The sequence below is a fragment of the Xenopus laevis genome, chromosome 8S (assembly GCF_017654675.1).
Source record: "Xenopus laevis strain J_2021 chromosome 8S, Xenopus_laevis_v10.1, whole genome shotgun sequence".
Taxonomy (NCBI): domain Eukaryota; kingdom Metazoa; phylum Chordata; class Amphibia; order Anura; family Pipidae; genus Xenopus; species Xenopus laevis.
The window spans coordinates 66389814-66405252 of NC_054386.1; the positions used below are offsets into that span (position 1 = coordinate 66389814).

At 43.3% G+C, this 15439-nt stretch overlaps 1 protein-coding gene across 4 annotated transcripts in view; it reads left to right on the forward strand.

Moving 5' to 3' along the window:
- The first annotated feature begins 8709 nt into the window (after nucleotides 1–8709).
- The window catches only part of mtm1.S (myotubularin 1 S homeolog), a 51920-nt gene continuing 45190 nt past the window's right edge, over nucleotides 8710–15439 (forward strand). Inside the window, exon 1 of one of the 4 annotated variants that reach the window (XM_018232119.2) lies at nucleotides 8710–8800. In XM_018232119.2, coding sequence (XP_018087608.2) covers nucleotides 8725–8800 — 76 coding nt within the window. In that variant the 5' untranslated portion in view covers nucleotides 8710–8724. 4 annotated transcript variants of the gene reach the window in all.

A 15439-nucleotide genomic window follows, 5' to 3' on the forward strand; every position in this document is an offset into this window, starting at 1 on the left:
TTGTTGCACAAAACATTTCTCCAGTTGTAGTTGCTCCGACATGCATAGGGCAGGCAGAGTGTGGCACACACAGGAGGCATAGAGCAGGCAGAGTATGGCACACACAGGGAGCATACGGAAGGCAGAGTATGGCACACACAAGGAGCATAGGTCAGGCAGAGTATGGCACATACAGGGAGCATAGGGCAGGCAGTATATGGCACACACAGGGAGCATAGGGAAAGCAGAAAATTGCACACACAGGAGGCATAGAGCAGGCAGAGTATGGCACATACAGGGTGCATAGGGAAAGCAGACTACAGCTGGAGACAGGGAAACCTATCAGGATGACTCTAATATGAGCAGTTCACAGGCCCGTATTTGTGGAAAGGCCAGAAAGGCCTGGGCCTAGGGCAGCAGAATTTTACAGGGGCGGCATGCCGCCCAACCACGCCGGCATTGGTTTCGGAAGCACTGGGAATTTGCAGGAGATACAATAGTTTTTAAAATGCCATGTGCACCAATCACCAGTACTCCAGACCCGATGCTGAAAATTTCCGCATGTACACAAAGGAAGGGGAGGGGATGAGCGGCAGTAGGCCCAGGGGCCTGCATTATAAATCCAGCCCTGGCAGTTCATACTGTGCTACATACAGTGACACATTGCTGGTGCCCCTCCAGCAGTTTGCATTAGGTGTGAACAGTGTGGGCACTTTCAGTCTGAGATGTGTACAGTAAAGGACTTTAGGGGTGTGAACAAGAGGGGTTACAGGTGTGAACAGTGCAGGGTTGATTAGAGGTGTGAACTATGCAGGATTTTACAATCTGAATTTGAAGTATAATCTGTGCAGTGGCCAGTTAATCTCAGTACTGATACATTTTAAGCAGGTTTTATATGATGTATTACGGATAAAAAAGTGTTGGAATAGAAATAATGTTTCTCGTGCTAGGGTTGATGTTACCAGTTCAGATTCCTGATGCAATAAAGGCCCATGTTTCCTTGTGAAGCTCCATATGTCTTATCTTGACCAGCCTTTTTCTTGGTTCCTTGGTGCCACCCGAGCTCCACATTCTCCACTTGTACAGGGCCGCTGGTGCTTTCTGGGAAACGTGTCAATCATGTGCATGAAGGCTTATGTCTTGAGAGGGTCAGAGACTACTTTCTAGTTTTAAAATATAATAACATGTATTGAATATGTTTATTGAAACTCCGTTTCTGCATTTCAGGTATTTCAGAGCTTGGAGGACCATCACCTGGAGGTAGTATCCTTCTTTCATGAGAATAGTTTTCATGGACTAATTTCTCATGACTCTGAGTAAACCCTCTGTAACATCCCTTCATACTACAGCTCCCATGCCCTCAAACTCAGTTGGAATGGGAAGAATTTGACCACCAATCAGTTTCTAATGCAGGAAGTTGCCAAGCAGTTTGGCCTATAAGATGAGCCACTTTCCAATTTTTGCAGCTCTCTTAGGTAAATAGATGAAGTAGCAGCAGTGTGAAGAACATGTCTGGTAGTGCCCTAGACCACAAGCTTCCAATTTAAGTCAATGGGAAATTGCAACAAATTCTTCAGCCTTTCGATAAGCCTAAAGAATGAAATATATATCCTATACACATACTAGCCTCTTTTAATGGAACATACATTGATGTGTACCCTCTTTATGGACCCAGCATTTTGCCCCTTGAGTGTTTTCAGTGCTGCGAACAAACACCAAACCACTCCAAATTGCCACCCCCACCCAATTCATTTCTATAGAAATTGCTTGTGCCTGTAAATACATTATTGCATTAGCTAGAACTTGCAAGCTGTTCCCATAAGAATGAATTGACAAACATTTTGCTCAACAAAACCTTTGGTGTTCCATTACACTTATAGGAGGGAAAAGATATCATGTTATCTCACGTTCTCCACAAAGTGCACACATACATTCACTTTATCCTTTCCCTTCAGTTTTCTTAGTCTATAATTTGCCTTCATCTCCCTTGTGCAGCTAAATTTTAACCATATCCTGTCCTGTGTAGTAACCCTTTCCACAATAACTTCTACCCACTTATTGAAATACATTTTGCATATAAATGTAGCTGCAGCCTACAAGTGTTTACCAGCCCTGTCAAGTCTCTATAGTAACTGGGATGACAGAACTTATCTTTAAAGGAACAGTAACACCAACATTTTTTAACACTCAATTCATCCTCAAATAGCTATAGTACTAGGTCAGTTTTACTCAAATTTATTTTTTAGATCTTGAGCTTGAATCTGACTTCCCAAGTGCTCCATAGCAGAAAGGTGATGGCAGCTTGAATTCCTCTGCTATGCTGAGCTTAAAGGAATTGTTCAGTATAAAAATAAAAACTGGGTAAATTGATAGGCTGTGCAAAAAAACATGTTTCTAATATGGTTAGTTAGCCAAAAATGTAATGTATAAAGACTGGAGTGACTGCATGCTTAACAGAACAGAAAACTACTTCCTGCTGTGAAGCTCACTTGGTTTCCACTTATTGGGTTTTTTATAAAACAAGAACATGAGTAGATTTTACTTTCATTCTTCTTTAACTTTTTAGTGTTTCTTATTTGTTCTATTCTCACCCCACCCACCCCATCTATAGGTTACCCCTCCCAAATGTGACCAATACCCAGAATAAAGACACACACAAAGCAACTTGATGTTAAATCTGTGTAAGTCACAGTTTTATTGATAATAATTAGATAAACAGTGCTATTTGATCCAGAGGAAGGCAAAAAATTCTGGCAAGCTTAGTACAATCTGCTTACTAGAGGGAAAAATGCCTTCCTGACCCCTTAACGGCGATCGGATTTGCTCCCAGGTTCAATGTGCCAAATGAAATCAAGGGAAGCAGGGTGAGGGAAACAGAAGGGAATATGGCAGCATACACATGAGCGCCTTTAAGCTACAAGATGAACACTACATTCCATTTTATAGGACCTGAGGCAGCCTGTAGACCCAGCTTCTGCAGTCTGAGGGATGGAGTGGACAGGAATGCAGGGTCTACTGAGTGGCTTAAAGGTGCTCCTGTCTATGGAACCATATTTAGGGGGAAAGAAGGGACACTGTGGTTGGAATTGAGATGGAGGGAATGGAAATAGAAGGTAATATGGCAGCATACACACGAGCACCTTTAAACTACAAGGTTAACACTGCATTCCTCTCCATTCCATTGGACCCCAGCCAGCCTGCAGAACCCAGCTTCAGCAGTCTTGAGGGATGGAATGGAAAGGAATGCAGGGTCTACTGAGTGGCTTAAGGGTGCTCTTGTCTATGAAACCATATTTTAGGTGTAAGGGGGCAGCGCTGGTGAAATTACGGTGGAGGGAATTGAAACAGAGGGGAATATGGCTACATATACATGGGAGTGCCTTTAAACTGCTAGATGAACACTGAATGCCTCTCCATCCCATTGGACCCCAGGCAGCCTGCAGATGGACATGTGTCTTTTTTCAACCTTACTTACTATGTTACCTGACTTCTGCAGTCTGAGGGATGGAGTGAAAAGGAATGCAGGGTCTACTGAGTCGCTTGAGGGTGCTCCTGTCTATGGAACCATATTTTAGGTGTAAGTGTGGCATCGCTGGTGGAATTATGGTAGAAATAATTGGGGAAATAAGGGACACTGTGGTTGGAATTGCGGTGGAGGGAACTAAAATAGAAGGGAATATGGCTGTATATACATGAGCACAATTAATCTACAAAGTGAACCCTGCATTCCTCATCATTCCTTTGGACCCCAAGCAGCCTACAGACCCGGCTTCTGCAGCTTGAGGGATGGATTGAAAAGGAATGCAGGGTCTACCAAATGGCCTAAGGGTGCTCCTGTCTATGGAACCATATTTAAGGTGTAAGGGGGAGCACCACTGGTGGAATCATGGTGTATTGGAGTGGAGGCACCGCTGGTGGAATTCAGAATGGCTCACTCACCTCTGTGTCATGAAGATCACCTACACAGAGGTGCATCGATATGTGGTACCGTGTAAACTGCGACGGTGCTGGTGGGCTCTCTGCAAAACCAAACAAAATTACGTTAAACTTGTACCCAAGGGTTTTACCTTAGCAAGTGATATCTCTGTAGAAATTCTATAACATTTTGGGGGATTTTCATCAGAAATATGGCAATTATGCAAATTAACATTGCTTAATGTTAATGTACCATTTCCCTCTGTGATTATGGGACAAGCTGCAAATCGCAGGTTTCTCTGCATTTTCAAGCCATTTGATCCCAATCCCAATTCCTTGCGAAAATGATGCAGATACACTTCCTATTAGTTTCTATGGCATCTCCATAGGTTTAAGCTGCGCAGAATTTATATGTTATTTTTGTGGTTGTTTTACACAAAATCACAGCATTGCAATGGCTTTCAATACATCAGCCCCATTACAAAATAGTAATAATTTAACAAATATATTCATTGGATACTGCACCTGGATATGTATCGATTAACTGCCTGAAAATTGCCCGGTTTATCTCATCTAGTTGTTTGTAGAGGGATTTCAGTTGGGCTTTGGCCTTCATCTTGTCCTGCAGGACCTCAGCCATCAATCTGATTTTCCACCACCTGGTGGGAAGGTTAGAGTTAATGTGGAGAGGTGCCATATGTAAAGGGACAGTACAAAAGAACAAGCACGTTTACTAATATGATTTATCTGCCATGATATTATGCCCCTTTTTTGTGCTTCTACTGAACCTGTTGAACTGGAACTATTCAAATACTCCGATTGGCTGCCCACCAGCCTTAAATTACATAATATATACTTTGCCCCACCCTGGAAATTTTTTCAAGGGGGTCCCATGTTAGGGGTGCCCTGGAATAGAATAGCATACAGTCCAGTTGATACTAGTGGGATAAAGTACATGGCAAATGACCATTGGCATTTACAGCAGAATGTCACGACTGGCACCCAATACCAGAACAAGTGCCAAGGACCCTGGTCTCGGCTCGGCTTCACCAGTAGTGTGACCACCTTTGGGCTTCGGGAGGAGCACTCAGTTTAATTGGGTGCCACCTGGACTTAACAAGGGGTACAAGGCGAGGTGTTCTGGCTGGCAAAGGGGCACGACCGGATAGCAAGAGTCTTAGGGCAGAAGGTCAAGGACAAGGCGTCTGGTGGAAACAGAACAGACCGGATCAGGACAGGCAGATAACAGAATCGTCAGGCAGGCAAGGGGTCAAAACCAGATAATCAGACAGACTGGATAAGGCAGGAGGATGGTCAGACAGGCTGGATCGAGGCTGGCGGATATCAGAATCGTCAGGCAGGCAAGCGTCGAACCAGGTTGTCAATCAAGCGGTTAAGCAGGAAGAGTTGTTGTAGGCAGGCAAGGGTCAGGATACAGAATGCAGAATAGTCAGGAACAGGCAGGATCAAACACGGATAATCAGTCAGGATAGCAATTCAGGAACAGGTAGCACAAAGCTCAGGAAACCACAGGAAAAGATCCTATAACGGGCACTGGCTACAGGTCTGAATGGGCCTTAAATATAGTCAAAGTTTGGTTTACTTGTTGTTGCATTTGAAGCATTAGACAATTTTTTCTGCCTCTGCGTAAGAAGCCTACCCTGGTGGTCTAGTGGGCAGCGGGGTCCACACCGCTTCCTCGGCGTGGATGCCTGCTGCGCTGCTCCTGTCCTCCCCTTGCCGGCGCCATCTTTGATTCCTAGGGCACGCACGGCGCGCCTCTTAAAGGTACAGGCGCGCTGTATCTTTAAGAGGCGCACAGGCGCGCCCTAGGAATCAAAGATGTCGCCGGCAAGGGGAGGACAGGACGGCGCAGCGGGCGTCCATGCTGAGGACGCGGTGTGGACCCCACTGCCCACTAGACCACCAGGGTAGGCTTCTTACACAGAGGCAGAAAAAATTGTCTAATGCTTAAATGCAACAACAAGTAAACCAAACACCCATTGCCTTAGAACTATAAGTTTTTATGGTCTCACTCCCATTAGAGATGGCATATGGGGAGATTTTAGGCATTTTGACACCCACATGTGTTGATTGGGGGTCAGGGCTGCCATCAGAAACCCATTTTCAGGTGATACCCTGTATAAGTGTAATATCTAGGTATCTGTATCCAATTACTGGTAATACTGAGTTTATTTGAATATATGTTCAGTGCCTCTCAACAGGCTGCAGTCCCTGTGTACAATTGCAGAAATTTCAAATGTTTAGAAAGTAATACCCAGAGAGCACAATGTATCTTATACAATCAAAGTGTATTTATTGCAGGAATGTAATGCCAAGTTGCCTTAAATTACCCCCCCATTCCTGCTTGTCACACAGATGCCATTTGGAACAGTTTCATGACAAGCAGCTCCCCAAGCAATTACATTGGTAGGCAGTGGGGCAATTTTGGGAGCGATGGCCCCACTACCCAAGCTACTCTAAATGATGAGTGACAAAACACCCGAAATTGCCCTTTGTATCATCTTAATATGCCCCCCTGTTCCCCGTGTATGGATCTGCTGCACTTACCTCTGAATCCAGAAATGAAATAACGGTCATCAAAAAAGCCATTAAATCACCTTCCTTGCAGCTTTCAGCCAATCAGAGCTGAGCTGGGAGTGATGTCACCGAGATAAGGCATGATATCCCAGTAACTGACAGCCAATCGCATACATATCAAACTTGCACATTCTGAAACAACACTAATAAACTATAAATATAAGCAGCTTTAGAACCAGGGCCCCCATCAGATCTCCTGGGACCCCTGACTGGACCCCGACCCCATTTAATGATGGCCCTGCTTAGATCTCTGTCTGTAACTGAACTACAGCTCAGCTACTAGTTATCATGGGGACAGCTGGGTAGTTTAGCAATGGCTAGAGACATACAGAGATCTCTGAGGCAGTAACGGGTGCCCCCACTGAGGGGGTACAGGGGGTTCTGCATTTAGTGTAGGAAGTGTAACTTTAGTACCAAATGTCACATATAAAACAAAAAGTTTGATCCTGTTGTGGCACTTCCACATATTCCTGCACTAACAGGGAGGATGCTGGTAGTTGTATGCTCCAGTATCTGAAATAACATTTTTTCTATCATATTCTTGCATACTAGTTTAGTTATTACCACATTTGACTTTACATGTCTAGCGGAAGGCTGTGCCCTTACTTATTTTGTCAGGGTCAGGCTGGGGCTCCGGGGCCCACCAGGATTACTGTCTCAGGTCCCTGCCCCTGCCGTACCGCCCCCCCAGTGTTAGCAGCTGTCAGTGAGCTTTGGAGAGACACATAGGTACAGAGGTTGAACACTGCACGGGTCTGTTCTGAAGCACTCACTGAAGCACTTAGATACTCATGTCTAGAGAGAGTCGCTGACTAAAGGTGGCCATACACTATTAAAGGTCGCCAAACGAGTGAACCTTAACCCGATATGCCCACTAACGGCTGGGTGATATCAGGTTAATCCGAACATTCGGCCCTGGGGCCGAACGAGCAGATTACAATGCTGTGAATGGGCACCGACGGGTCACAGGACCGCATCAACTAGCCGATACGATCCTGGACCAAAGAAAAAAAATCAAACTTGCTCGATCTATATTTGCCCAATTTTTGGCCTGATACCGTTGGGAGTCCGCACACATGGGCAGATATGATGCCGAATCGGTCTAAAGGACCCATAACAGCAGCTTTAATCTGGCCGTGTTTGGCCAATTTAACTCAGAGTTGGAGAGCTGAAAAGCAGGAAGTTGGGTTCTGTTCTATTCTGTTCGACATCCAATCACTCCAGCCTTTATACATTACATTTTTGGCTAACTATATTGAAAACATTTTTAGTGTTTTAATTTTACACTGAACTGTTTCTTAAATATATATGCTCACAATATTACCCCCAAAGCTGTCTGAAAGAAAAGAAACAGACATTTGAACTGCAGATGCTTAAAAAAAAAAAAGCTTAGGTGCTTTAGGTCATCCATGTGAAGCTGACTTCTGGTTCAGCACACAGAGGAATTCAAGCGGCCGTCACCTTTCACATTCTGTTATGAAGCACTTTGGAAGTCAGATTGAAGCTCAAGATTTAAAAAGAAAACCAAAGGGGAGACTAAGCCTGACTTATGTAGAAGTTTGGGGGGAATTAAGTGTTAAGCTAAATTGGTGTTACTGGTCCTTTAAAAAGGTTTAGGGGCAACGATCCTCTCCTTAAATAGAAGCCCCTCTCATGACCGTTATCCCATGTTCTATTACGTGACTGGACGCTCCATATTTTCCGTCAGCTCATGAAACACCAAGGCAACAGTTTCTATACAATTTATTGTTCCCAAGTTGTCCATGACATTATTCTCCATTAAGGGAGACTTTCAGTGCATGGCGGAAAAGCAAAGCTGTTTATGGTTAATGAATATAATATTATTATAGCTGTGTCAGTATGTCTTGCCTTTCATTTTTATCTTGCTATTTTTGCACCGTAATTGTGTGATAGTAATGGTAAAAAAAAACCCAGCTCCAACAACAACAATATTGTAGCTGCATTTGGGTGTCTAAATATTGAATAGAGTCTACCTGACATTAATCCACTGTGATCCCCGTCACCCCACAGAAATTCAGAGGCAGTGATCCCTTCAATCCCTACAAACATCCAGCGACACAATGAACTGCCCCAAAACCTGAGGTAGAGGTTACAACCTGTGCTAAACCTACAATACAAGTTGGCAAACCTGGGAATTTAGTTTAGGGTTGCCACCTTTTCCCCAAAAAAATTCCGGATGGTGGGGGCGGGTACAAAAGGGGGCGTGACATGACATCAAAGGGGGCTGGGTTATGCCACAAAGGGGCGGGCCACGGCGCGGCCAGGACAAGAACCGAAGGACAAGGTAAGTTTTACAAGGGATTGGGGGCTGGCTGAGGGGGTCTTTTTAAGGGTATTACAAATTTACCGGCAGCTACATTGCCGGTAAATTTGTAATACCGGCCCCGGCCTTGGCAGGTGTTTTACCGGCTAGGCCGGTAAAATACCGGCCGGGAGGCAACCTTAATTTAGTTGCAGGTCCTGTCAAGAGTCCCCAGCCCGCCACTAGAACCCATTAACACTTTCCCATGTTTGAATTTGCCTCTCAGGAATAGGTAAGCCGCAGTGGAGCGGTCAAATGGTAGGATCACATGACCGTGATGTCAGCTCCTTTCCTAGGATAAAAACTAGCCGCTACCATTAGCCCAGAAGCAGAATGTGCCACTTGCCTTAACTTGTGATACTTTTACCTACTCGCCCCCCCCCAAAAATTGTCACGCCCATTATTCTGCCACTTTATTTCAAGAGCCCGAATCAAAACTAAAGCAAACGCTGCATTTATGAGCACTTATATTTATGAATATCTTTAAAACCACTGCATTTCTTGTTGCACGGCGTGTAAAAAAGAAAAAGCTGGTTTCATGGGCGCAAATGACTATGATCCGCTAAGTAAAACGCTCTATGGCGCAGTGGAAGCTGCTTAAAACCAGACGCTGACAGCATCCCACTATAAATACAACTCTCTCTCTCACACACGACTGCTAAATTGTATGGCCATAGTGAAATTAAAAAAAAAACTACAACTCCCATAATGCCGGTGACAAAATTGCTCTTTTGGACCAATGAGAAGTTCGGAGTGTGACAAAGCCCTGCCCATTAATCTGGTCACATGATGCTGTCTGGTCCGACCCCCTTCGGAGAGGTAAGCGGCGGCTACAGAACTTCCTGTCAGGCTCGGCGGCCTTGGAGGCGGATCTGTCCCGCTTAGGTAGGCAGAAGAACGGTGCTGGGTCGGGAGGGAGGAATTGGGTTTGTTAGTTAAACTTGAGGCTAATTTGTCTGTACGCACAGAGTACAGTTGTAAGGAATCCAGGCAGAGCAGCGAGGTGTGTCCGTCAGAGCTGACTGCTGGGGCCGCACCTGTCTCATCCCGGGTACCCTCTTCCCTATCGGTGTTAGATTTCTGCCTCAGCTGCGTCTGTCCGGAGCAGGGAATGGGGCAAGTCAGCAGGACATAAATAGAAACGTAAACAGTTCATTTGGCTGGCTATAGGGGCTAGTAACCCTGCTAGTCTGCCCATAAATGTCCTGTACTTCATGCTTTTTTATCTTGTGGGGGTTCTCTCTGTATAGTCTTGTATATTCCTTCACCGGTGTGTTATAACCACAACTGTATTGTGTGTGTGTGTGATTCCTTGCTTGTATCACCAGTGCTCCACTATTGCTTTATATTATATGTATATCTCTTACTATGGTCATATGGTGTCCCAGTGGAGCTTACAGTCTACATCATATATGCATGAGCCAGTTGGTCTGTTTGTATGTTTTTGGAGTGTTGAAGAAAACCCATAATGATGTCGTTTTTATTTCACAATGACACTGTTTATGCTGCAAATAATTTAATATACCATGCAAGGCTTCCTTCCTAAACCAACAATTATATTTATTTTAGTTTGAATACTGATGTGTAGGCAGCCATCTCGGGTCATTTTGACTGGACATGTGCTTTCAGAAAAAGCCAGCACTTCGGGATGGTACTGCTTTCAGACAGGCTGTTGTTTCTCCTACTCAATGTAACTGGAGTCACAGTGGGACATGGATTTTTACTATTGAGTGCTGTTCTTATATCTACCAGAGAGCTGTTCAGTGGCATAACTGTGTGTTACTGGGCCCCACATCAAATTAATTTAAGAGCCCCACAATATATCCAGAGGTTGCCCTGTTTTGCCAATATATATTGAAATTGCTAATTAATTAGGGCCTCATGGGGCCCCTGTATATCCTGGGCCTCCGCAGGGTCTTCTTCCTCTGTAGTTAAGCCCCTGGACCTGTTATCTGGTTACATTCCCATTGTTCTGCTGATGGGCTGCTGGGGGCAGCGGGCTGATATCACTCTAACTTGGAGTGCAGCAGTAAAGAGTGACTGAAGTTTATCAGATCACAAGTCACATTACACCTGGGAAACTAACTATGTCTAGCCTCATGTCAGATTTCAAATTGAAATATTTCTTGAAAAATTGATTTCAGTGCAGAAGTCTGCTGGAGCAGCACTATTAACTGATGCATCCCTGCCTTCCCCCTTCACAGTCTTACCCCAGAATTCTGCCCCCTCTTGAAATAGTGACCGCACATGTAGAGTGAGAGCAGCGGAGCTCACAGGCGCCATCTTCTGTATTCTTCCTCCCCTTCGGCAATTTCCGTCTCTTTCGGCGCATGTGCAGTTGTCGCGAACCCAGAAGATTGCTCCAACTGCACATTCGCCATTACGCTCCCTTCACAAAAATTACAGAAGAGAAGAAGATGGCCCCCTTGAGCTCCGCTGCGTTTGCTCTGCATGTGCGGTCCCAATTTCAAGAGGGAACAGAATCCTCAGGGAGGGGGGCCAATATCGGGGGGGCCAGTGGTGACTTAACATCACTGGGGGGTGATTTAGTTCTCCTTTAAGGTTCAGTATTTCCTACTGTTTCTGACTGGTGCGGTCTGAGGAGGGATAAGGACTAGGCAATTTCTGTCCATACATTTGGTTTACCTTTCAGTAGTATTTTCTGTATGAACAAAAGCTTCCCATCGTGGGTAACATGAAGAATGAACTGTAGAATTGTCCCGGGATAAAAGTTCCCAGGTCTAGTAACTTATAAGAAATAATTAAACCGCTCTGGGTTACTATACCATGACAAAAAAATGTAACCCAGTTATTCATCAAAACCCTTTTATTATTATTATTATTATTATTATTATTATTATTATTATTGTGTGTTTATTTGAATATGAAGAGATGATGACTCACACCTTAAGATTCTTCAGCGATTGTCATGATTTTCATTTACAGAACTTAATTATTCATTCTTAACACTTTCACAAATAATGACATACATTTTGGTGTGCTTCTGACACAGAATATGTTCTAGAACAAGTGCTTCTTGCTCTTTTGTAATAACCGCAGCTAATATGTCTCATCCGGCTGTTTCTGCACTTCATACTACCACGCTTGGCTGAGCTCAGCCATTTTATCTGATATTATTCTTTTTTTTCGTGGCCTTGTTGTTTTTCTGGGCAACTTTGGACATCATTTGCGCATGGGGCAAAGATTCTTCCAGCGAGCACCACAGAATGATAGTTTTTCTGATTCTTCTTTCTTCTCGCGGCTGTGCATGCTCAGTAGAACGAAAAACCGCCTATTTGGCTCTACTGCACATGTGTCTGCCCCTGGAAATTTGAAGAAAGAAGAAGCAGGAAGAAGATTGCTCTGATTTGCTTGCTGGAAGATTTTTGGGCCTTATAAGACCGGCCCAAGGTGTCGGGTAAGTAAATATGATCACTTGTACGTGCCTAACTTTTGGCCCCACCAAGTAAAAAGGACTTTCCTTCTCCTATAAGGGGAAACTAGGGGACTTGCCCAAACTATAACATGCACATTTTTGTTCTAAACAGTGTTCTTCTGGCATTCACCATATTCAGACTTGTCTTATACATGGGGTAGTGTGTTTCATTCCTCCAGAGAACAGATTTTATTGGTGCTGACAGTTGCATGCTCAGCCAATGCTTGGCATAATGCATGGTGATAGACTTTTGTACAGCTGCTCACCTACTGAAGCCCATATTGTTAAGTAAATGATGAATATTTCTTGTACCCGATTGCTTACATAGACCATCTGGAATGTGTATGTGTTCCAGCTGAGGAGATAAGATTGTTTTTGGTGCTACAACCTTTAGCATTTGTGCAGGCTACTTCTTTGCAACAGTTGCTCCTAGACATTTCCACATAACAATTGCTTTATATTCAGTTAATGCAGCAGCTCTAGCTGACTTTAGCAAGGGTGGATCCTTTGCCACTGGTGCCACTGAGCTTGTCAGTACAACCCATTCTACAGCTAATGTATGTTGCTGGAGATTACATGGCTTTGCATTTAATTGAGCTTTGGGTATATCTTAAATAGTCAATTTCACTAATTAGAAGCATGTGCAGGAACTAGTGTCCTAAAGTAGGGATAATGCAAATCATTTTGCGTGATTCCTGTCTACTTATTCTGTCTTGATGTCTTTTACAACTTTGAGTAAAGAATTAACCAGGTTTTTGTTTTTTTAATTGAAAGCTTTTCATAGCCATAGAGTTTTGCTCACACAGTTACACATCCACGCTTACAAAATTGTAAGAATGTATAATCAATAAAAAGCATTTCTACAGTTACAAGATATCTTGTGTGTGTACGTTTCGTTAGCACATATGGGGTTCAACCAGAGCACAGTATACAGGTTAAATGAGGTCTAAAAGCCATTGGTGGTGGATTAACTGCATTATGAGGGAAAACAAATCTATTGCTGCTGCCACTTGCATTACAAGGTTTTGTGGCATGCTGTTTTCACCTAATGTCCCTTCCATTTGTTTTGTGTGTGTAGTACAACCTTTAATTAAAACTTTAGAGAACTTTAGTATCAGTTCATTTATGCGACATTCTCAGTTTCTGTATGTGTGGGAACAGAAAGAGAAATGGTTTTGGTACCTGTCTGTAAGTGTTTTTGTTTAAATTGTAGTCATTTTGGTCTGTGCGACAGGTAGGGTCCAGATACAACCCTCTGGTAAAAAGGTTTGGGGGGGCAGTTGGAGCCCAGGAAATTGTGTTGCCATTTCCACAATTATACTTTGCTCAGGAAGTATATTTTATGTTTAGAAGAGATTAGCACACAATTGCTACCTGTTTAGAAATGTTTTTAAATGTTCTGTGGGACTAGAGCAGCGTGGTTTTCTGTTTAGTTTAGTTGAAGGCCCCATTTATGGCCCAGCATTTTTAAGTTAAGTTGAAAAAAGACACACGTCCATCAAGTTCAACTTTTATTATTTAAAGTTTGTTTTTATTAACAATTTTCAATATACATACAAAAGTACAGAAAAAGAAAAGTAAAAGATTGTCTTACTACAGGTCATATATCATGTTCAGAGAGTTTCAATTCAGCACTATTTAGAAGATTATTTACATTTAATTTACAGTATACACATCAGCACTAGACAATAAACGGGATTGTAATTACGGGGCAATTGTTTCTGGCAGCTTAAACCTGGGGCCCCATATAGCTTGAAATTTATCCTGACACCCTCAAGCCATATAAACTGCCTTCTGGTGAGGGAGTATTTCATTTATCAATACCTTCCACCAGCCCAGTGTAGGGGGACTTGTGTCTTTCCAAATTAGTAATATAGTTTTTTTTGTGCGTAGAACAGCATTTGTAACAAAAATAGCCTCTGGTATCTGGGGAAGGTGTGAGGCTCAGTATATCCCATTAAGCAGAGCTCAGGGGAGTGTATATTTGGTAATGCGAACCTGGTATGGATAAAATTTTTGTAAGTCAGGTTTCCTTAGATAGCAATCAAGAGTACATTGGCTTAAGTCTAAAGGCCAGACCTGAAACTGGGCCTGAAAGGCATTACATAGTTGCAAAAATCAAACATCATTCGGGATGGAAGTTGATGCTCCATTCTCGGAGTTTGAAAGGGTTCAAGTTGCCCGTTCTCCACTATTTGTGTGAAGTATTTAATCCCCATAGAAGCCCAAATCTCCGACTCTGTAACCATTCAATCATTGTACAGAGAGTACATGCACAGCACCAAGTGTTCAAAAGGGGCACATTTATTAACATTAGAAACAAACATCCCGGTGATGTTACCCATAGCAACCAATCAGATCTTTGCTTTTGTTTTCTAACTTATGGGAACTGTTAAAATCTAATGACTGGTTGCTATAGGCAACATCATCAATGATGTTTGTCTCTACGGTGAGTGATATCTGTCCCTCAGATATCACTCACTGTAAACAACACCACCTTTCATTCCACCACACAGGCACGCTGCCTAGGAGTTATCTTAGACTCACATCTGTCTTTTTCACCACACATTCAAACACTTGCAAAATCTTGCCGTATTCAACTGCGCAACATTGCTCGAATACGACCATATCTCAGAATCAACTAAAACACTGATTCAGTCTCTCATCATCTCCCACCTTGGTTACTGCAACTTACTCTTTACAGGTATTCCAACAAGTCACCTTTCACAACTCCAATCTGTTCTAAACGCGGCCGCTAGCATCTAGCACGCCGCTCAACATCAGCTGCTCCCATATGCATGTCCCTTCACTGGCTCCCAATCTCTTCTAGAATCAAATTACTTACACTCACATTCAAGGCCCTTAATAATGAAAACCCTCCCTATATTTCATCTCTAATCTCCAAATACTCTACTTCACGAAACCTTCGCCCTGCTTCTGATCTTCGCCTCACTTCTCCTCTGATCACTTCTGCCCATTCTCGTCTACAAGACTTCTCTCGGGCTTCTGCTTTTCTCTGGAACTCTCTGCCACAAGCTGTCAGACTTTCTCCTTCTTTCCAAACTTTCAAGCGCTCCTTAAAGACCCATCTGTTTAAAGAGGCTTATTCGATGTACCTTAAATAATCATTGCTGTATCAAAAATGACAAAATGTTTATATAATCGTAATGTCTCAATTGTACCCT